At 45.1% G+C, this 22,336-nt stretch overlaps 1 protein-coding gene across 5 annotated transcripts in view; it reads left to right on the top strand.

Moving 5' to 3' along the window:
- The window catches only part of COL14A1 (collagen type XIV alpha 1 chain), a 134,757-nt gene that overhangs the window by 46,892 nt on the left and 65,529 nt on the right, over positions 1 to 22,336 (top strand). For all 5 annotated transcript variants that reach the window (XM_083748866.1, XM_083748867.1, XM_083748864.1 and 2 more), the window contains 10 exons: positions 1,771 to 1,935; positions 2,511 to 2,672; positions 2,765 to 2,916; positions 3,978 to 4,107; positions 11,779 to 11,924; positions 14,839 to 14,968; positions 18,840 to 18,979; positions 20,135 to 20,261; positions 20,910 to 21,049; positions 21,939 to 22,071. In XM_083748866.1, the coding sequence (XP_083604992.1) occupies positions 1,771 to 1,935; positions 2,511 to 2,672; positions 2,765 to 2,916; positions 3,978 to 4,107; positions 11,779 to 11,924; positions 14,839 to 14,968; positions 18,840 to 18,979; positions 20,135 to 20,261; positions 20,910 to 21,049; positions 21,939 to 22,071 (1,425 nt within the window). The remainder of the gene's footprint in view (positions 1 to 1,770; positions 1,936 to 2,510; positions 2,673 to 2,764; positions 2,917 to 3,977; positions 4,108 to 11,778; positions 11,925 to 14,838; positions 14,969 to 18,839; positions 18,980 to 20,134; positions 20,262 to 20,909; positions 21,050 to 21,938; positions 22,072 to 22,336) is intronic.

Below are 22,336 nucleotides of genomic sequence, written 5' to 3'. Positions count from 1 at the left end.
GTTCCCTGCTCAAAACTTACAAACTGTGGTTAGTTTAAACAAGGTTCCATTCCACCACTCTGCTAAGTGCCAGAGGAAGAGACGAGAATATTGAGCTTGAGATTCTTGCATAGTCCAAACCGCGGTGTAGCTGCTAAACTTTAGCATTTTGTCCAGCCTAATGCTGCAGGAGATTTGGAGCACCAGGTTGCATCCCAGATTGGTTTGGTTTGGCTCAGGCTGACTGCAGCCCATCTAAAAGGATACTGAATAATACCTGTTAGCTTTTGAATCTTAGTAAGCTGAAAGAGGAGGCTTAAAGGATTTCCCTTGAGTAACTGCACTCCGTGATTCAGCCCTGAACAAGATCCAGTCTTTCCCATGAGTAATGATTATTCACAATACCAGGCTTAAGAGTCTCAGACCTTCAATTAGTCATGTGGAATCCCAGCTTCACATTCCCACTGACATAACATACCACAGGCTCCCCCTCCCCCTAGTGTGCAGCATTTGGATACATATTCCTCTAATTATCCCATTCCCAAATCCTTGATTTAATTAATTTTTTCACTCTTCAACATGCCAGTTGTCTTTGGGAAGGTTGCTGGGGAGTTAGTAGTGAAGCATGTGCTTTGCATGCTAATCAGTCTCTGTATTGGATCTGAAATTGTTTTAATAGGAGCCAGTGTGGTGTAGTGGTTAAGAGCGGTAGTCTCGTAATCCTGGGGAACCAGGTTCGCGTCTCCGCTCCTCCACATGCAGCTGCTGGGTGACCTTGGGCCAGTCACACTTCCTTGAAGTCTCTCAGCCCCACTCACCTCACAGAGTGTTTGTTGTGGGGGAGGAAGGGAAAGGAGAATGTTAGCCGCTTTGAGACTCCTTAAAGGGAGTGAAAGGCGGGATATCAAATCCAAACTCTTCTACTCTTCTTCTAATACAATTCAGTTTGTTTTAATTGTGTTATGTATGGATGTGGCTGGCACTGTGGGTTAAATCACAGAGCCTAGGACTTGCCAATCAGAAGGTCGGTGGTTCGAAACCCCGCGACAGGGTGAGCTCCCGTCGCTCGGTCCCTGCTCCTGCCAATCTAGCAGTTCGAAAGCACGACAAAGCACAAGTAGATAAATAGGTACCACTCCGGCGGGAAGGTAAACGGCGTTTCCATACGCTGCTGTGGTTCGCCAGAAGCGGCTTAGTCATGCTGGCCACATGACCTGGAAGCTGTACGCCAGCTCCCTCGGCCAATAAAGCGAGATGAGCGCCACAACCCCAGAGGCAGCCACGACTGGACCTAACGGTCAGGAGTCCCTTTACCTTTTACTATGCCATTGTGTGAACTGTTTTTTATGCTGTGTGTGTGAGGGAGGGGGGAGTGGATGAGAGAGATTGCTTACTGATGTGTCATAGGAAACAATTCATAAATGAAATCAATAAATCAATAATAATAAGAATGTATGCATATGGTCCCAGGTTTAATCCCCAGCATCTCAAAGTGAGACATGGAAAGCTCCTGCCTGAAACTCTGAGTCACTGCTGTGGCTGATAGGAACTGAAGTCCTATAACATCTTTCTACCCCTGCCTTAGAGGGAGAGTACCATCTTTTCCAGCATCTCATTTAAACACGTTGACAATTCCAGCTATCTATTAACCATTAGCTCCCACTGATGAAACATGAGCCAGCTATTCTGGGCTATTTGCTATCAATCCATGTTACAATCAGCCAGAAGGTTTTAACTCTCTATTTATGGTCAATTTGAGTAAGGCTTTCCCCTCTCTTCCTCTTCACACAGGCCTTGCCTTAACTTTTATTTTGGAAAACAACTTTAAGCCAGAAGCAGGTGCAAGACCCGGGGTCCCCAAAATCGGTATATTGATCACTGATGGGAAATCCCAAGATGATGTCATTCCGCCTGCCAAGAACCTGAAAGACGCTGGCATTGAATTGTTTGCTATTGGTGTGTATTCTTGTCTTATTGATTAGCTTTGGAAAGTGTTTTCTCTCATTGGAACAGGCTAAATACCCATCTAAGGGACGCGGGTGGTGCTGTGGGTTAAACCACAGAGCCTAGGACTTGCCGATCAGAAGGTTGGCGGTTCGAATCCCTGCGACGGGGTGAGCTCCCGTTGCTCGGTCCCTGCTCCTGCCAACCTAGCAGTTCGAAAGCACGTCCAAGTGCAAGTAGATAAATAGGTACCACTCCGGCGGGAAGGTAAACGGCGTTTCCGTGCGTTGCTCTGGTTCGCCAGAAACGGCTTAGTCATGCTGGCCACATGACCCAGAAGCTGTACGCCGCCTCCCTCGGCCAATAAAGTGAGATGAGCACTGCAACCCCAGAGTCGGTCACGACTGGACCTTATGGTCAGGGGTCCCTTTACCCTTTACTTTTAAAGACCCATCTAGTTCAGCATTCCACTCTCTCAGTGGCCAACCAGATATGGGAATTTGGGGTGATGGCTGGGAATCCCGAGTGCGAATGTGAATTGAGGCTGAATTGAGGCTTGCAACTTGTGGCATTTCTTCCAATGCTAGGTGTAAAGAATGCCGACGAAAACGAACTGAAGGAAATCGCCTCTGAACCAGACAGCACTCACGTCTACAATGTTGCCGACTTCAGCTTCATGAACTCCATTGTGGAAGGTCTTACCAAGACCGTGTGCTCAAGAGTTGAAGAACAGGAAAAGGAAATCAAAGGTAAATGAGGAAACTTATGACAGAACGCAACGAGTAGCTGGTATTCCATTTCACACGGTTAAAATGATTGTCTTTAATTGCCTAAAACTTAGGAACCTTGGTAGCCACTCTGGGGGCTCCTACAGATTTGGTCACATCCGAGGTGACAGCCAGAGGGTTCCGTGTGAGTTGGACTCATGCGCCAGGCAAAGTGGAGAAATACAGAGTTGTCTACTACCCCACAAGAGGAGGACAGCCAGAGGAGGTAATGGTATAATGAGTGCTCATGCACTTAATCATCTCAATGTGTTCAATAGAAAGAGAGGGAGATGGAATTCGCCACCTTAAAAAATCCTAAGATAGCCTTGATGGAGTTGGCCAAGACATCCTTCCATGTAATTAAATACCCTGTGGCCACTCAAGGTGTCTTCAGGAAGCCTACAAGCAGGCCCATTTTATCTGCTTTTGGCCTAATCAATCTGTTAGACTTCATGGCTTTTTAGGGGTGAGACTTGTGGCGATCACACAGGGTCCCCGGACGTTTCACCGTCTATGGATTCCTGTGCCACCACTTTATTTCTCGCTGCCACCACCCAGGCCCTACCTGGTACAATACTGAGTCCAGTCAGGGTTAAATTGGAACATAAACCTCTGTTTATTTATTGCAGTTTAACAAGCGTGTGGTTTCATAAATGGTATCGGTCAATTACAGTCATGGGGTGCCTATCCAGACCTATAACTTCCACTACCTGCTCTCACTCACTAAACCACCTCTCAGATATTTACTTGTCTTCCTAGCCCCTAACTGTTCCTGACTCATCTTATTTCTCTACACTAACTCAACCTACCCACAGACTCTATCCCAATTCACTCCCACTCCAACCACCCACCCAAGGAACTCCCCCTTTCGCCCCTCCCAGAGCTGGGTTTATAGTCCCTCTGACTCCACCCCCCTGGATTCTGATTGGGTAACTTGTTTAACTATTTCACCTCCAGCACTCTCATATGTTAACGTCACAAGACTTTGGCACCTAAAACGGCTGCCGTGCTCTCGCACGAGAAAACAGGATGCCCTGTTTTTTTCTGGGACACTTGTGGGTTATGGGATGCCTCTAATTTGGGCAGGGCATGAGTAGAGGACTCTTTGGGGGGGGGAGGTGGAAATCATTAGTGACTGCTAATCAACTGGTATTCTCTATCTTTCACCAGTCACTTCTCTTTCTCCTGGACTCGTGTTAAGGCTCATTTCTAGGCAAAGGAGAAAGCCTGATTTGGTATGCATTTGAAAAAAAATCTTGATTTGATTCGGTCTGTCTCGTCCTACAGGTGGTTGTGCATGGCAGCGATTCAACGGCAGTACTGAAAAACCTGATGTCTATAACCGAATACCAGATCGCTGTTTTTGCCATATACATTACTTCTGCCAGCGAGGGCCTCCGGGGTACTGAAACTACGCGTAAGTAATGGAACAGAACAAAGAGTCGGTGCATATCTGTTTCTGAGCTGTGCCGAAGCTGGATTCTTTCGGCCCTAATCAGGCATTCAAAACCTTTGATGTGATGACAGAGCAGTGACAATTCGCTAGCTCTGCCTGCCCCCCCTCCCCTGTTGCCTTCCTGACTACCCTCCACAAGTTAGAGGCAAACATCTGCAGTGGAAAGCCTGCTCTGCTTGGAAAATCCAGGTTATGGAATCCATGTAGAGCTTCCATGGGTTTAAAAACAGGCTCCCCACTTCAAAAGATCTCCCTCCAGCTGGTGGAGGGTGATAGGAATGTATTTGAATCAGGAATGTATTTGGTCTATTAACCCTGTGCCACCACTGCAATTGCTTTTTCCGCTGACACCACCCCATATCTCACGGGGACACACGGAGTCCAGTCAGTTGTTAACATAACCCAATAATCAAGTTTATTTTTAAATGCAGGAACAAGCTTATGGTTTCAGTTCATTTTTCTCCTGTCAGTTTCTTATTCTTAGTTCCTAACAACTCCAAACTGATTATTCCAACTATCTATCTGACTCCACCTAACAATTCCTCTCACTCTCTCACAATACAACTCTACCAACCCACACCTAAACCTCCCTCTTCCTTCTTCAGCTCCCAAACCTCAACTGACTTTCAAAACCTCCCACTCTAACTTTTATTCCCCCCTTGCATTCTCACTGGCCAATCACATCACACCTATTTTAACCCTTTCCTTATCACCCATCCTAGGAGGCAAACGCCACACCATGGTTCTCTTTCTCTCTCTCATTCATTGCATGAAGGATTTAGAACACCTGAACAGGGTTTCTGCAATCCTTCCTGTACATTTGGTAACTCCAGCTTTAAGAGCATGAGAAGAACCTGCCGGATCAGGCCAGTGGCTCATCTAGTGCAACATCCTGTTCTCCCGGTGGCCAATAGGAAGCCCACATAGGTTGAAACCTGTGTCTGATATTGCATCAGATTTGAAAGTTTGCTTCCTTCCATGCCTTTCAGGCTGCTGCTGTTTCCTTCCCCCTGTCATTCTCCTCTAGATAAGTTTACCTGTCAAGGTGCCCCTCTCCCATGGACAGGCTACATAAAATGTGAAATCTGAACAGGCAATGGGTGCTCTCTCAAGAAAAGTTATCGGGGGAGAATCAGAGGCAACCTGTCATGTCAGAGCAAACGCTTTACTTTCTTAATGAGGCAGTAAAGCCCATTCATTGGGATCTGACCACCTTACTTTCAAATAGAGCGGTACTTGCATGAGATAGACCCCTCTGGGAATAAGCTAAAAGCTTCTGCATCAGGAAAATTGTTAGCATATGAACTGTTTTCTCTGACATAGTAACTTCTTTGTTTTCAGGTGAAGTCTGTTTCATTTAAGAGCCACCCCTTGTAAAAAGTGCTTGTAAAATTAACCACAGGCTTACCTTGCTGTCTCCGGCCTCAGTTTGACTTTTCACCATGCATGAGGCTTAAAGTGTTTCTTGTTCCAGTTGGCTTGCGATGAGAATGTTAAATCCATATTAGCCATAACCCACATTTGCATTATGAGTTCCCAGTGGCGGAGCTTCATGCTCCAGCACTGGGGGGCAGAGAGCAGGCGGGGGCGGGGCTGGTGCACATCCTGAGGGCACGGCGCCCAGTGTGGGAGGGGAGCAGCTGCGATGGCACCCTGCCAGGATCGTGCTGCCAGGGGCGGTGCACTCCCCCCACACTCCTCTTCCTCTTCCTCTGCCAGTGCAAGTTCCTACACTCTGGTTTCTGCACTAAGAACAAGTGGCCAGAATCAACCCTGAAGCCTCACTTGACCAGCCTAGGCCTATGCCAAGTCTAATACAGTTCAGTAGGACTTAAAGGTAAAGGTAAAGGTAAAGTGACCTCTGACCATTAGGTCCAGTCGTGACCGACTCTGGGGTTGAGGTGATCATCTCCATATACTGGCTGAGGGAGCCGGCGTACAGCTTCCGGGTCATATGGCCAGCATGACTAAGTCGCTTCTAGCAAACCAGAGCAGCACACTGAAACGCCGTTTACCTTCCAGCCGGAGTGGTACCTATTTATCTACTTGTACTTTGAGGTGCTTTCAAACTGCTAGGTTGGCAGGAGCAGGGACTGAGCAATAGGAGCTCACCCCGTCGCAGGGATTCGAACCGCCAACCTTCTGATCGGCAAGTCCTAGGCTCTGTGGTTTAACCCACAGTGTCACCTGCGTCCCTTTTCTTAGGACTTACTCCTAAGTAAATATGCACTGGACCACAGCCTCGGTGATAAGAGCTTGCACTCCAACTCCTCTCTGCTGATTGATTCTGGGTTGTGTGAGTAAGGGAATGGAAGGTCTGCTTCCATACCTGGCGCCAATCCTCAGCTATCACCCAGGAAGGAGTAATTATGTGATGCTTGTGCCTAGCAAGGTATTTCTAGAAGTGTGCGTGTGCTCTGCATTCCAAGCAGCATGGAGAAGAGTCTTTTATTTATGCTTAAGCACCATATCTTTAGGGATGCCACAGATGCTTTTAAGAGGTTTGTGTCTTGACATGCTCTTGCGTACGGACCCAGTTTTATAGTTCTTCCTTTTCTTTTCTTTTTGGAAAAAGCCATTTTGACGAATACCGCTGCTTTATGGGGGCAGCTGGATGCGAGAGATTTCCTGCATCTTGCTACTTCTTCAGTGCAAACCTCAAAAGAATCTGCCTACAAATGGAGGCCTGTGTCTCCTGTGACTGGCAGAAGCTCTGGGGCCCATCATCTGCTAGCCAAACCTTTAATGGGAAATGCCATTCAATTTCAGGACTGAGTCTGAAAAGCAGGTGGTCTACCTCTGAGCTTATACCCTGCCCTCACAGGGACGCAGTGGTGCTGTGGTCTAAACCACCAAGCCTCTTTGACTTGCCAATCGTAAGGTTGGCGGTTCGAATCTGTGCGATGGGGGTGAGCTCCCGTTGCTCTGCCCCAGCTCCTGCCAACCTAGCAGTTTGAAAGCACGCCAATGCGAGTAGATAAATAGGTACTGCTGTGGCAGGAAGATAAATGGCATTTCTGTGTGCTCTGGCTTCCGTCGCAGTGTCCTGTCATGCTAGAAGCAGTTTAGTCATGCTGGCCACATGACCCAGAAAGCTGTCTGCGGACAAACGCCGGTTCCCTTGGCCTGAAAGCAGAGATGAGCACCACACCCCATTTGTTGTTATTTAGTCATTTAGTTGTGTCCGATTCTTCGTGACCCCATGGACCAGAGCACACCAGGCACTCCTGTCTTCCACTGCCTCCTGCAGTTTGGTCAAACTCATGTTGGTAGCTTCAAGAACACTGTCCAACCATCTCGTCTTCTGTCATCCTCTTCTCCTTGTGCCCTCAATCTTTCCCAACATCAGGGTCTTTTCCAGGGAGTCTTCTCTTCTCATGAGGTGGCCAAAGTATTGGAGCCTCAGCTTCAGGATCTGTCCTTCCAGTGAGCATTTGGGGCTGATTTCCTTAAGAATGGATACATATTATGCACTCCATCGTCAAATTCAATTAGATTTAACCATCCAAGGGTCTTTTACCTTTTTTAGCTATACCTTGCTCTGTTGCATCTCTGAATCCAATCACACCCAAAGCAGTGACACAACAGAAATGCCTCCCACCGAGGAAGGGACAGTGAATCATACAGAGACACTGCGGGCAACTTCTGTGTAGGTGGATTATTTGGGTTGTCATTTAACACAGCATGCTGGCAGGTCCCGGCACACTCATGTGCCCCAGCACTGGGAATTATTGAACTAGGGCATCAATGCTATGTATGCTTCTTTGGGAATGAGCGCCATTGTTCCCAGTGGGACTTACTCCTGAGCTGACATGCATTGGATTGCACTGCATAAGAATTAGGTTATGTGTAGGCCAGGATGTGATCCATCTCGGTCAGGATTTGGTTAATGAGTAACTCCGTGGTAATATTGCCGCATACTGACGCAGTAACATCACATCCCAAAGCACCTGGCGCACTCTCAAAGTCACTTTTCAAGTTCTGACTAAGCCCATCCCTATACATTTTTCAGAACTGATCGCACAACTGCCCAAGGCTGAATGTCTCCAAGCGCCGTTTTAACAAATCTTTGCTTGAGTGTCATAAAGCAATACTCTTGAAATGTGCAAATAATTAATCACTCCATTTCAAATATATATATATATATTAATGCTGCCTTTGGGAGTTTGCGGGGGGAAATATAGTTTACATTTTTGACCTCGTTGGAAGATGGTGACAGATTAAAATGAACGGCAAATATGAAAACCCACACATTTGTGCATAGGTTGCAGGAAATGAAATCTCGACTGAACAGCGCAGCCAGCCATGGATATAAATTAATTCATGCCATGAGCATTTGAGACGTGGAAAATGTTAAAGATAAGTGCATATTTGGTGTTGGTGGTGGGGTGGTCAGACCAGGGATGGAAAAACTGTGACTCTCTAGATCAGCGGTTCTCAACCTGTGGGTCCCCAGATGTTGTTGGACTACAACTCCCATCATCCCTGAGCTCTGGCCTTGCTAGCTAGGGGTGATGGAACTTGTAGTTCAACAACATCTGGGGACCCACAGGTTGAGAACCACTGATCTAGATATTGCTGGCTGAGGCTATTGAGACTTGGGAATCTAAGAGCATCTGGAGAGACACAGGTTCCCTTGTGTAGAGAGAAGTGGTCAACAATAACATCACGGGAGACCCTCCAGAGCACCTGAAGAAAGTATGACCTTGGGATGGGTTATGTGTGTGAAATTGGATTTAGTTTGCATTTAAATGAGAATATACGAGATTCACACTTTCCAAAGCAATATGAAGCATCCATCCTTCAAAAATTGCACTTATCTGAATTTTGCGATGCAGTTCGCCAATCAACCGATGTTTACAAAAATGCATATATAAGAGGAAGGTGGGAATAAAAATGAATATGTTAGTACAAATAACATTTTTTAAAATCGCTGAATTGGAAAGGATCGTCTGTTCCACCACCTGCAATGAAGAAATCTCACAGCCCTGAAATTAAGAGTGTCATATTCTACGACTGAGCTGTTTTAGGATTATATTGTTTGCAGTTCTTGTGTTGCACCTATGGGGAAGACTTGGGAACCCCAGAGGGCACAATCTCCATAAGTTCAGGGTGAAGGGATTCAACAAGCTCAGCCAATGCTGCGTGTGAATGGAACGTGATCCTCAAACAGGTGTGTGGCTCTCTGAATGCTTTTGGACTCCAACACCCATCAAACCCAGCCAATAGGGCTGGGGATCTGGGATGATGGGAGTTGTAGTCTAACAACACCTGGAGGACTACAATTTACATGTTCCTGTTTGGAAGATGCCTTAGTATAACACCGGTCTTGAAAGACGTACATTGGCTCCCAGTACGTTTCCGAGCACAATTCTGACCTTTAAAGCCCTAAATGGCCTCGGTCCAGTATATCTGAAGGAGCGTCTCCTCCCCCATCGTTCTGCCCGGACACTGAGGTCCAGCTCCGAGGGCCTTCTGGCGGTTCCCTCACTGCGAGAAGCCAAGTTACAGGGAACCAGGCAGAGGGCCTTCTCGGTAGTGGCGCCCGCCCTGTGGAATGCCCTCCCATCAGATGTCAAAGCGATAAACAACTACCTGACATTCAGAAGACATCTGAAGGCAGCCCTGTTCAGGGAAGTTTTTAATATGTGACATTTTAGTGTATTTCTCACCTCTGTTGGAAGCCGCCCAGAGTGGCTGGGGAAACCCAGCCAGATGGGCGGGGTACAAATAATAAATTATTATTAGTAGTAGTAGTAGTAGTAGTACCCTTTGGAATGTGGCAGCGATGGGTTGTTGTTTTTTGCACCTAACGTTTGAAAATCCTTGTATCATACCCGGGGCAGCCAGTTTTTCGGCATGCAGATAGGTGTAATGCTTCAGCTGGCCTATGGAAACAAAGAAATGGAATATATTGTTACAGAAATTGGGTGCCACCCCAACACTTTATCAAGCGGTAGTAAAATTTCAGGGGGATTCCAGGCGCTCACCTAGAGTCTGTGCTGCTTTGGAGAATCAAGACTGTTGTAGCTTTAAGAAATATGATTTATTCACATATTTACACCTGAGTTTAGATGGAGGGAGTCCAGATCTTACAGCACGGTCCTCTCAAGAGGGCCTTGTTCCACACAGCACTTGAGACCAAGGCAGTATACCTGAAGGAGCATCTACACCCCTATTGTCCAGCCCTGACACTGAGGTCCAGCTCCGAGGGCCTTCTGGCCGTTTCCTCCCTGCGAGAAGTGAGGTTACAGGGAACCAGGCAGAGGGCCTTCTCGGTAGTGGTGCCTGCCCTGTGGAGCACCCTCCCATCAGATGTCAAGGAAATAAACAACTATCTGAGTTTTAGAAGACATCTGAAGGCAGTCCTGTTTAGGGAAGCTTTTAATGTTTGATGTTTTATTGTGCTTTTAATGTTGTGTTGGGAGCTGCCCAGAGTGGTTGGGAAACCCAGCCAGATCGACGGGGTAATAATAATAATAGTAATAGTAATAATAATAATAATAATAATAATTATGCTAATGTGAAATTCCCAAGACCACGTCCCCTGCTTGTATCATATGTATATACAGAGTGCAAAAAGCCTAAATACAGAATTGCCTGTGTTTAAAATTCATCCAAGGCTACATCTGTATTCTGACTCCTACCACAATATGGTAACATATTTGGCGAAATCTAGGGAAGTTTTAAATGTTTGATGTTTTATCATGGTTGTAATATTCTGTTGGGAGCCGCCCAAAGTGGCTGGGGTATAAATAAATCATCATCATCATCATCTCCTAATTCTGCTGTTCCTAAAAACTGAGCCTCCTTTATTTGTGTGCATTTTAACGGTCAGTTCTTTTGATGCTTTGAAGTACTAAGGGCTAATTCCCTCAAGCATTTGACTTCATCAACACTTGTTGATTGACTGGGATCAAAGACTTAAGAGTTTACCCAGGTTAGTTAACTCTTCATATTCTAACTGCTGATGCTCAGAAGTAAGCACACACATTCCTACTTACACATGGATCTTGACCATGGATCTTAAGACACATGGGTCTTAACAGGACCAGTGGTCAGGGATGATGGGAATTGTAGTCCCAAACATCTGGAGGGCTGGAGTTTGCCTATGCCTGATCTTGACTGCATTCTCAAAGTCTGGCACACAGGCTTTGCACAATAATTACCCCCCCAACCCCTCTCATAACCCCTTTTCTATTACACTGAGACTGTCTTATAACATATCCCAGTTATAACATCCAAGTTCTAATGAAATCCTAATATCTACTAAACCTAAACCTTTTGCACCATGGCTCTATCACCATATTCATCCCAGTAAGATAAATGAGGAATCTAACAGAAAAACAAGAAACATGATCCAAAATGAAGAAGAATTAGAAGCGCAATCATATTTTCAGGCAGTACCTCCCATGCATATGGCAGCGCAAAAGAAATAAGCTATTTTGTGCCTCATTCATTCATCAAGTCCTTGCATCGGTAATTTGCTGCAGGTCGTCCTGGTCATCACCGTTCAAACAAAGTTGGTTGTTCATTCCTGACAAAGGAAGCCTTGAATTTACTGTTAGAGAATGATTTTTATTTCAGCTGCTCTTCTCTAAGTAACTGCATATTGTTTTCCACCCCTTGCAGTCGCCTTGCCAATGGCCTCAGATCTGGAGCTGTATGACGTGTCTCACAGCAGCATGAGAGTGAAATGGAACAGAGTAGCCGGTGCAACCGGCTATATGATTCTGTACGCTCCTCTAACGGATGGGCTGGCTGCAGATGAGAAGGAGGTGAGCTTGGCATCAACCAGAAGAGATGTCTGTGGAATATGAATGTTTGTGGAATAAGGTCGTGGGTTCGAGCTCCACATTGGGCAAAAGATTCCTGCATTGCAGGGGGTTGGATTAGTGTTGGTGCTGACCTTTAAAGCCCTAAACGGCCTCGGTCCTGTATACCTGAAGGAGTGTCTCCACCTCCCATCGTTCTGCCCGGACACTGAGGTCCAGCTCCGAGGGCCTTCTGGCGGTTCCCTCATTGCGAGAAGTGAGGTTACAGGGAACCAGACAGAGGGCCTTCTTGGGAGTGGCGCCCGCCCTGTGGAACGCCCTCCCTTCAGATGTGAAGGAAATAAGCAGCTATCTTATCTTTAAAAGACATCTGAAGGCAGCCCTGTTTAGGGAAGTTTTTAATATTTAACGCTGTATTGTTTTTAACACTTGACTGGGAGCCGCCCAGAGTGACTGGGGAAACTCAGCCAGATGGGTGGGGTATAAATAATAAATATTATTATTATTATTATTATTATTATTATTATTATTATTATTTACCATTGAGGGCCCTTCCAACCCTATGATTCTAAGGACATGACAGATCTTCTCTTCAAAGTGTGTGCTTATTTTCTTGAAAGTCCCACTGCCTCCACAGGACACTTTATTAGGACTTATATGTTCTTCTCAAAGAAGGATGTGTAGACAGTGCCTGAGCCTTGTTGCTTTGTGGATGGGTGTGTGTAAATTTTTTTCTGGATTGTGGCTGCAGAGGAGAGAGGCAAAACTCCTCCCTTCCCAGCTTGCTGTGCTCACAATTAGCACTGAAACCCCCCCATAACTGTAATTAATCGATTAAAGAAAAACCAAAGATGGGATGTGAAGGCGATCTGGCTGTGACATCTGTCACTCCATTGATCGCCAGGGTTGTTTCAGCTGATCTGGCTGGCTAGGCGGGTGTCCCCTTCCTCCCTCACCGCTCCATGTGCATCCCTCCCGAAGCTGCACGCTCGGTGGAAGAGGACGACCATCCCAGATAGAAGGAGTGTACCGTTCTTTGGTCAAGGGTATACGATAGCTGCGCTCCCCTGCTAGAACCTCCAAACAAGAAAAACCAAAGATGTAGCTGCATTCTACGCATGAAACATGTTGTTTGGTCCTTGGTAATTTCTAAGATTTAGTCAGAATTAGAGACAAAGGAGAGTATTGATTCATTACACATTTAAAGTCACCCCCCCAAAAAAAAATTCCACTTTCTGAAACTACATGTGAATCGAAGCACATGTGAATTGAATTCACACACATCTGAATTTTGCAATGCAGTTTTCCAACTGAACAAAGCTTATAAAATAATGTATATATTAGTGGTGTATGTATATATTAGCCAGGAGTGCTTGGCATTCTCTGGTCCATGGGGTCATGAAGAGTCGGACACGACTAAATGACTAAAAAACAACAGCAATATATTAGTGGAAAGTGTGCATAAAAATAAAGAATTTATTGAAAATAGCATACCGAAATGCATCGAAATAGGGGAAATTATTTGCAGAAATGTTTCACATTAGCTAAGATGGCATACAAAATGTATTTATTAGGATAAAACTTCATTGAAATGCTGATGAATTTTCATTAGGACTTTTTTTAAAGGGTGAGAAAATCACAAATAGCTGCAAAATGTAAAGAGTTGAATTTAAGATCAGCAGAATGAGAAACTGCGAGGATTGAAATCTACAGATCCTTCCCTCCATTGTCAGAACCAGTATGCATTTTCTTGACTTGGTGAACAAAATCTCCTTTAGACAGTGTGAAGGGGCACCATCTCTGCCCCATTGCTCAGTTTATGTGTTTGAAATTGTACTTATTCCCATTCAGAGAAGGAGACTTTACAACATGCAAAGGCATGCAAGGCTCTGGTGAGGGTGTAGAGAGCTCGCATAGACTTGTGCTTTGTTCTTTGCATGATCTGTAGCTATGGGCATGTACCCCCTTCAATGAAAACCTGCTGAAATCAGCAAGCTCGAGAACCTCACCCTATAGACAGATTTTCAACAAATAAGTCAGTCTTTATTATTATTATTATTACTACTACTACACCCAGTGAAGAAGCTCAAGGGGACAGAAAGACTCACTTCAAATTCCAAACTGCATTAGCAGTAACTAAACCTCGCCCTATGGAAATAATTCTTAAATGCACTAATCATAGCTGCCATCTCCACAACCATCTGGTTCCAGCTGCCATTTTGAGGTGTGTTTTCTTTTATTGTTGGAGTAACAACCGTAATCTCACAAGAGGAACCTTGAGGCCTTTTGTGCAGAGGTCTCCTCCTCTCACCTGTATACTGGGTGGTTATTTCTAGTCCTTAAAATGAACGATTGTACTGTGTCTCTATGGGCAATACAACATGTATCTGGTTCTGACTCAAGACCAGATCCCAAATGGTACTCCCACCTCTGGATAAAGCCAACACTTTCAAAAGTCTTCTTGTACCATTAAGACACCAGTTCCCACCTTCCCCAGTCTCTTTCTCCATCTTGGTACTGCTCTCTGAGGCAGATTTCTTCACTCTCATGCATTGCAAGGCTGGCCTTGCATGTTCTTCCTCAATTTCATATATTCAAACCTCAGTTGCTGCTTCTCCTCTGCAAAACTGTATCAGGAGGCAATGATTTATGAGGGGAAGTGGCAGACAAAGAGGTGTTTAACATTTTCCCCATAACACACCTCCGTCCAGTTGCCATTTGTCTCCCAAAAATTCTGGATCTGTGATTCCACGCCCTCCTTACTTGGTTTGGCAGAGGAGACTTTCAAGCACCCAAAATTGACTAAATAAATAAATAAATAAGGGCTCTCCCTTGGGGAATAAGGACTTCCCTCTCCCCTTTTTATGCTGCTTCCTTGGTTTATATATGATGAACCGTCCCTTTGTTTCATCCACAGATGAAAATTGGAGAAAGCTCGACAGACATCGAACTGGAGGGTCTTCTGCCCAACACAGAATACACGGTCACGGTTTACGCCATGTTTGGAGAGGAAGCCAGTGACCCGCTTACAGGACAAGAAACAACATGTAGGTGATTCAATGCTCCAGGAGCAAAACTCTAGGAGAGGTTTGCGTGTTTGAAAATGAGTTTCTGGCATAGAGTATTCATTCCCACAGCCATCGTTTAGGGAGGACAGGTGGGCACCATTTATGAATATCCCCCAGAACCACCAAAATATCTGGTTATGATGAAGTAGAACAAAGTAACCACAATGCATTGCTTCTTCTTTTTGTTTGTATTTGGTTTTAAGATATTGAAGAGCATTGTCCTGCTAATTTATCCTCCACCAGGGCCAGGGCCTTCTCAGTGATGGCTCCGACCTGGTGGAATGCTCTGTCCCATGAGACCAGGGCCCGGCAGGATTTAACTTCCTTCTGCAGGGCCTGTAAGACAGAGCTATTCCACCTGGCTTTCAATTTGAACGTAGCCTGATCTTTTATTCACCTTCCTTCCTTCCCTCCCCCTCCCCTTTTTATGAAGATTGCCCGCTCTAGGATCCCACAGCTAATTCTCCCCTGGTCTCCTCGCTGGCCCAAATAGGACTAATTTAGCCAGCTAGTCCTGGTGATCATCTAATGTTTATTGGATGGATTTCCCCCCTAAATTGATTTTTGAATTCTGAATTTATTGTTATTCACGTTTTATACTGTATTTTATGCTGTTTTTTGTTGCATCAATTTTAAATTTGTTGTTACCCACCCTGAGCCCGGTTTCCTGAACCGAAAAGGGCGGGGTATAAATAAATAAAATATTATTACTATTATATTAATTTTACCCTCCATGAAAATATTTTCTTTGCCCCCCTGTGCTGGAACACAGAGAACTGCCTTATGCTGAGTCACATCATTGGTCCATCTAACTCAGTATTCTCTGGACTGATTGGCAGCCGTTCTCCAGAAGGTAGCACCCCTCCCCATTCCATATAAAGAAGCCGATTGGACTAGCAGTTCTTCTTACATCACTGCACCTGAAACAAACATGACAGTCTGGAGTGGCTAGGCAAGCTGGGTACCATACATTTCTCTGTCTTCCATCACTTAGGAATGGTCAGGGGCCTTTAAAGTGATTGCTTCTTCCTCTCAGCATCCGCTGCCTGAGGCAGTCATTTCAATTTGCCTAATGGTAGGGTTAGCCCTGGCTAGACCACTCAGGCCCCCGATCCCCATCATGTACTCTTTCAATTCATGGGGGAGGTTCATGTGAAACTCCATAGGTCCTTGTCATTAAAGGTAAAGGGACCCCTGACCATTAGGTCCAGTTGCGGACGACTCTGGGGTTGCGGCGCTCATCTCGCTTTATTGGCCAAGGGAGCCAGCGTACAGCTTCCGGGTCATGTGGCCAGCATGACTAAGCCGCTTCTGGTGAACCAGAGTAGCGCACGGAAACACTGTTTACCTTCCCGCCAGAGCGGTACCTATTTATCTACTTGCACTTTGTCGTGCTTTCGAACTGCTAGGTGGGCAGGAGCAGGGACCGAGGACTGGGAGCTCACCCTGTCGCAGGGATTCGAACCACTGACCTTCTGATTGGCAAGCCCTAGGCTCTGTGGTTTAACCCACAGCGCCACCCGTGTCCCTGTCCTTGTCATTACACGTGTGTAATGACATGTAAGGCACAGTTCCAGCGGAAATATTTCATGTGCCGTCTCTTTGATTTCATGCCAAACCAGTGTTTTCATTTTCGCATGGCTTGCGCTGAACATTTTCCTAGAAAATTGTGTCTAAAGCCAGAAGTTTCTCAGCTGGCACATTTTTCTGTTGTGTTATGAAAGGATCCAGACTTTTTCATTCAAAACAGCTTACACTAGTAAACATGTAGTCATGAAATCAGAGAGTGAGTTGCATGCAACATTACAAATGTGTGCAAGGAAAAGAGGTTTAAAAATGTAAATAACACAGCCTTGTGAGACTGTGGGGTTTTTTTGAGGGGGTAATACAGTGCTTCATCCTTTCCCAGCTGACTGGGTTGTGGTTGTTTTTGCTCATAATTACTTCCAACTGCTTTCTTCACTATAACAAGGATGGGAGAAACTCTGGTCCTCAAGATATTCCTGGACTCCAGCTCTCATGCAGAAGTCTAAGGGTACCTACACATCATACTATTTAAAGCACACGACTTATCCCAAAGAATCTTGAGAACTGTGGTTTATTCCTTACAGAATTGCAGCTTCCAGTACCTTGGACAAACTACAGTTCCCAGGATTCTTTGGGGGGAGTCATGTATGCTGTGTTTGTATCCAGAGATGATGGGGACTGTAGTCCAAACAGTCTGGAGAGTTTCTGGTTTCCTCTCCTTGCTCTATTGGATTCTAGATGCATTTTTCTCCATGAGAAGAGGGATGTGGCAGACACAGAGCCATAATTTTGGTCGAGAGGGACACTAAGTGTTGGTGTACATAAACCGCACTTAAAACTCTACCTGGACAGTTCTGCTTTAGACTGCCAGGGAAAGAGGGATTTGAATGTTTGGATTCCTTTCGATGAAAACAAATAAATAACCCTCTACGCAGAAAAAAAAAGCATACCATATTTTTTCATGTATAACACACCCCTGTGTATAATATGCCCCCTGCTTTCAGGGACTCCAAATTAAGAAAATGGGAGGAGATTGTATCTGTGTATAAGATTGAGGTTGAATCCTGACAAGACAGTAGTACTGTTTTTGGGGGACAGGGGGCTGGCGGGTGTGGAGGACTCCCTGGTCCTGAATGGGGTAACTGTGCCCCTGAAGGACCAGGTGTGCAGCCTGGGAGTCATTTTGGACTCACAGCTGTCCATGGAGGCGCAGGTCAGTTCTGTGTCCAGGGCAGCTGTTTATCAGTTCCATCTGGTACGCAGGCTGAGACCCTATCTGCCTGCAGACTGTCTCACCAGAGTGGTGCATGCTCTAGTTATCTCCCACTTGGACTACTGCAATGCGCTCTATGTGAGGCTACCTTTGATGGTGACCCAGAAACTACAACTAATCCAGAATGCGGCAGCTAGACTGGTGACTGGGAGCGGCCGCTGAGACCATATAACACTAGTCTTGAAAGACCTACACTGGCTCCCAGTACGTTTCCGAGCACAATTCAAAGTGTTGGTGCTGACCTTTAAAGCCCTAAATGGCCTTGGTCCAGTATACCTGAAGGAGTGTCTCCACCTCCATTGTTCAGCCCGGACACTGAGGTCCAGCGCCAAGGGCCTTCTGGCGGTTCCCTCGCTGTGAGAAGCCAAGCTACAGGGAACCAGGCAGAGGGCCTTTTCGGTAGTGGCACCCGCCCTGTGGAACTCGCTCCCATCAGATGTCAAAGATAAAAATAACTACCAAACCTTTAGAAGACATCTGAAGGCAGCCCTGTTTAGGGAAGCCTTTAATGTTTAATAGGTTATTGTATTTTAGTGTTTTGTTGGAAGCCGCCCAGAGTGGCTGGGGAAACCCAGCCAGATGGGTGGGGTATAAATAATAAATTATTATTATTATTATTATTATTATTATTATTATTATTATTATTATTATTATTTACCATTGCGGGCTTTTTCAATCCTATGATTCTAAGGACATGATGGATCATCTCTTCAAAGATGACCCCCAATTTTAAACATATTTTAAAAAGAAAAAATTTAGTCTTATACATGGGAAAATGTGGTATATGGCATGTATGCACTTTGTTACACAGGGAGAAAAAAAGCATGTAACTTGCACATTTTGACAGTCTGTAAACATTCCCAGGGACTGATTACATACCAGCTGTTGGAATGATTGCTGACTTCCATTGAAGTCATTGGGACTAATTCAGCTTGAATTCAAGCATATGGAGTTCATTTTTTTTAATGTGTTTTTTTTCCTTTCTATGTGTTTAAGAGATACAGATTTTTTATTTTTTTTAAAAAAAGTTTGTAATTTGAACTTCTGCAGTACCTTTAAGCCCACCACAGAACCTGATGTTTTCAAATGTGGGACACAATTCAGCAAAGGTAACATGGGATCCTGCTTCTAAAAAAGCGAAAGGCTATCGGATTATGTATGTCAAAACGGATGGAACAGAAACCAATGAGGTAAGCAAATTTTTAGAAACAGGTTTTGTGTTTTTTTAAGGAGCAAATGTATTATGATATACCTATATCCTGTTTGCAATCTGCCAGTTACTGATATCGTAATTAGATTAAGTACTTCTCTTTGGGTTAAGAACCACTTCAGAGACCTACAGAAAGCTCCATGCCTAGAGAGATGCCAAGGGATGCCATTCACAAGATAACCTTTTAGAAACTCAGAAGACGCCATGAAATATTTAAATAAATCAATTTAAACAGCAAAAAGCTGCAAAAGGGGCAAAATTGATTCAAAAAGAGAGAGAAAACTGCAAAAATGACTTGGAAAGATCAGGAAAACAGCTAGCAATCTCAGGAGTATTTTTAACAGCAATTCCACAATCCTTTGCACTGAACTTTGAGGACTGTGGAGAGTTAGAGTTTGAGAAAGGAGGTTTGGAGGGACCAAACTAGATGGTGTTTACAAGCTTTTTAGAAGAAGCCCCCCCCCCCAATATGCAATTTTACGTTTGCGCATGGTGCCCAGGAACATAACCCCTGCCTAAATGGGGAGACACCTGCAATTTGTTTGAAAAATGTGTTTCAAGGCTTTGAAAAACGTACATAACCTGGATTCCACCCTTGCTCCCTGAGTCCATCTTTATTTTCTATTAGCGTTGATGCCAGATTTTCCTCTTCCTCGCCACCAGCCCTGTGAGTGGAAGGTAGGGCGAACCTTTCCAAAGGCAGTTAAGGAGCAACTGCACGGCTCTTGAAACAGAAGCGCCATTTTGCGGTTTGTTTCTTTTAAAAACACATGTCGTACAGGTGCTCTCCCTTCCTTCCAAGCCCTGGTGGTCCATTTCAGCAGCAGGATCTGGTATTTTATGACAGTAAACAGGAGAGGGGTATAGCACCCCCCTCTTTTCTCCCTCGTCTCTCCCCTGTAGCTGAAGGAGGGGAGAGGAAGCAATCCGTTTCTTGCTGTAAGACGAGGCTTTCGCCAAACCACTGAAGGGTACATTCTGGCGTCCAGGAGGCTTTCTTCAGCTGTTAGGAAACTCACACAGCTCAATACAAGCCTGCCTTTTGCATCCTGATGTAGACGGTGCAAGCCAGCTGAGCCTTGCCTTGAGACTCTCCACATGGTTTCTGATTGACGGCACTCCTTTTATTTTGCAGGAAGAGGTTGGCCGTGTTTCAACACACACTTTGCAGAGCTTGACATCCCTCACGGAATATACTGTTGCTATTTTCTGCCTCTATGACGAAGGGCAGTCTGAGGCACTCACTGGCAGCTTCACCACCAGTAAGTCTTGGCTGCATTTCTGAAAGCTATCCAAGCACAACCGTAATATTCCTTTGCTTTTCCGGAGAGAAAAGTGATTGCAACAGTCTCGCACTGCGATTTTATTTTTTTTTTAAGGAAAAAGGAACGTAATAACCCTTCGACTTTTCATTCGCCCGACAGTTTAGAAACTTAAATTAAAAGAAATGCAAATAGGCATTTTTGTCAGATATCTTCTAATGGTGGCTACAGAAAGAAAGAGGGGCATTTAAATATTGGATAGCTGGGAGGCAAGTTGGGTTTTGCCAGTTTGCTGAATAAATTATGTAGATGAAGCAAACCCCTCAGAATTCCTTTAAGAAAAGTTTCTTTCCAGCATTTCAGTTGCATTGGGGTGTTCTCAAGCGCGAAAAAAAAACGCAATTCAGTCAAATTTGAACCTCTTCAGGCTAAGCAATCGCCTGTGCCAAAGAACTGAACTGAAAATCACTCCATGGGATTCTGTCCTCCTCTCCTTGGTTGCTCTAGTTTTTGGAAATGGAACAAATGCAGCCCAATTAATTCTATCGTGTTTATAGGGTGCCATGGAGAGCTTTCATAGTGCTTCTCTTCAATCATCTCAGTAATCCTTATAACAAGTTTTCTTTCCGATGTGATACTATCTTGCAGAAAAAGTTCCATCTCCTCAGTATCTGGAAATACAAGAAGTATCCACCGATAGCTTTACAGTCAGCTGGAAGCTGCCATCCTCAGACGTTGCCCTTCTTCGACTGGCATGGATTCCACTGGGTGGGGAAGAAGCTGAAGAGGTGACTGTTCTTACCTCTCGTATGGTATCCTATATTATTAACAGCAAGCTCATGCTCCAAGTACAGTCATACCTTGGTTTCCGAACACCCTAGTTGTCGAATGTTTTGGCTCCCGGACAATTGAAACCCGGAAGTGACTGTTCTGGTTTTTGAACATTCTTTTGGAAGCCGAATGTCTGGTGGGGCTTCTGTGGCTTCCGATTGGCTGCAGGAGCTTCCTGCAGCCAATCGGAAGCCATGTTTTGGTTTTTGAACGTTCTGGAAGTTGAACGGACTTCCGGAACAGATTCCGTTCAACTTCCAAGGTACGACTGTACTGTTCCTTTCTCTTTTGGCCAAAACAACAACATCCATGCACAAGAGAGAACTATGAGCAGACTCGGGGGAAACACAAGATTTGCAGAAGTCCAAAAATAAACCCTTTAATATTAATATTTAATGTTAATTTATTTTTTTATACCCTGCCCATCTTACTGGGTTTCCCCAGCCACCCTGGGCAGCTTTCAACAGAACATTAAAAACATGGCATGACAAATGAGCAATCCCCACCGCAGCATGTTATTGCAGGTACCAGAGTTTTATGCATGAGTAACAAATCCCACTGAGTAGCCGAGACAGATGATACAGTAGTAACTCGGGTTACAGACGCTTCAGGTTACAGACACTTCAGGTTACAGACTCCACTAACCCAGAAATAGTACCTCTGGTAAAGAACGTTACTTCAGGATGAGAATAGAAATTGCACGGCAGCAGTGGGAGGCCCCATTAGCTAAAGTGGCACCTCAGGTTAAGAACAGTTTCAGCTTAAGTACGGACCTCCAGAACGAATTAAGTTCTTAACCCGAGATACCATTGTATGTCTTTCTATCTGCTGTTCTGTCTCCTTCAGATCGTCCTCAGCGGAGAGGTGGACACGTATGAGATCGAAGGCCTCCTGCCAAGTACAGAGTATGAGGTGTCCTTGGTGGCCATCTTTGACGACGAAAGCGAAAGCGACGTCATTGCTGTCCTTGGGACCACACGTACGACAGGAAAAAAACATTGCAACCTTCTCTTCCCCTCCTTTCCCCCTCACTCCCCAGGGGCTTAATTTCTAGAAAGGGAGATGTCTATCTGGGAACACTGCCCTGTGAGCTGCAAAAACACAATTCCACAATTCCCTGATACACAGAGTGGTGGGTGGGTGCAGATGACTCTTTGCAGTCACTTGGCGCCTTCTCAAGGGCAATTCGCTCTTTCTCCACTTAGGGAAGTGTAATGGTTATAGGGGTTGCTCGTGCGTAAGTT

This window comes from Podarcis gaigeae, assembly GCF_964106915.1.
Source record: "Podarcis gaigeae genome assembly, chromosome: 7".
NCBI lineage: Eukaryota > Metazoa > Chordata > Lepidosauria > Squamata > Lacertidae > Podarcis > Podarcis gaigeae.
This window is presented reverse-complemented; position numbering and strand designations above follow the sequence as displayed.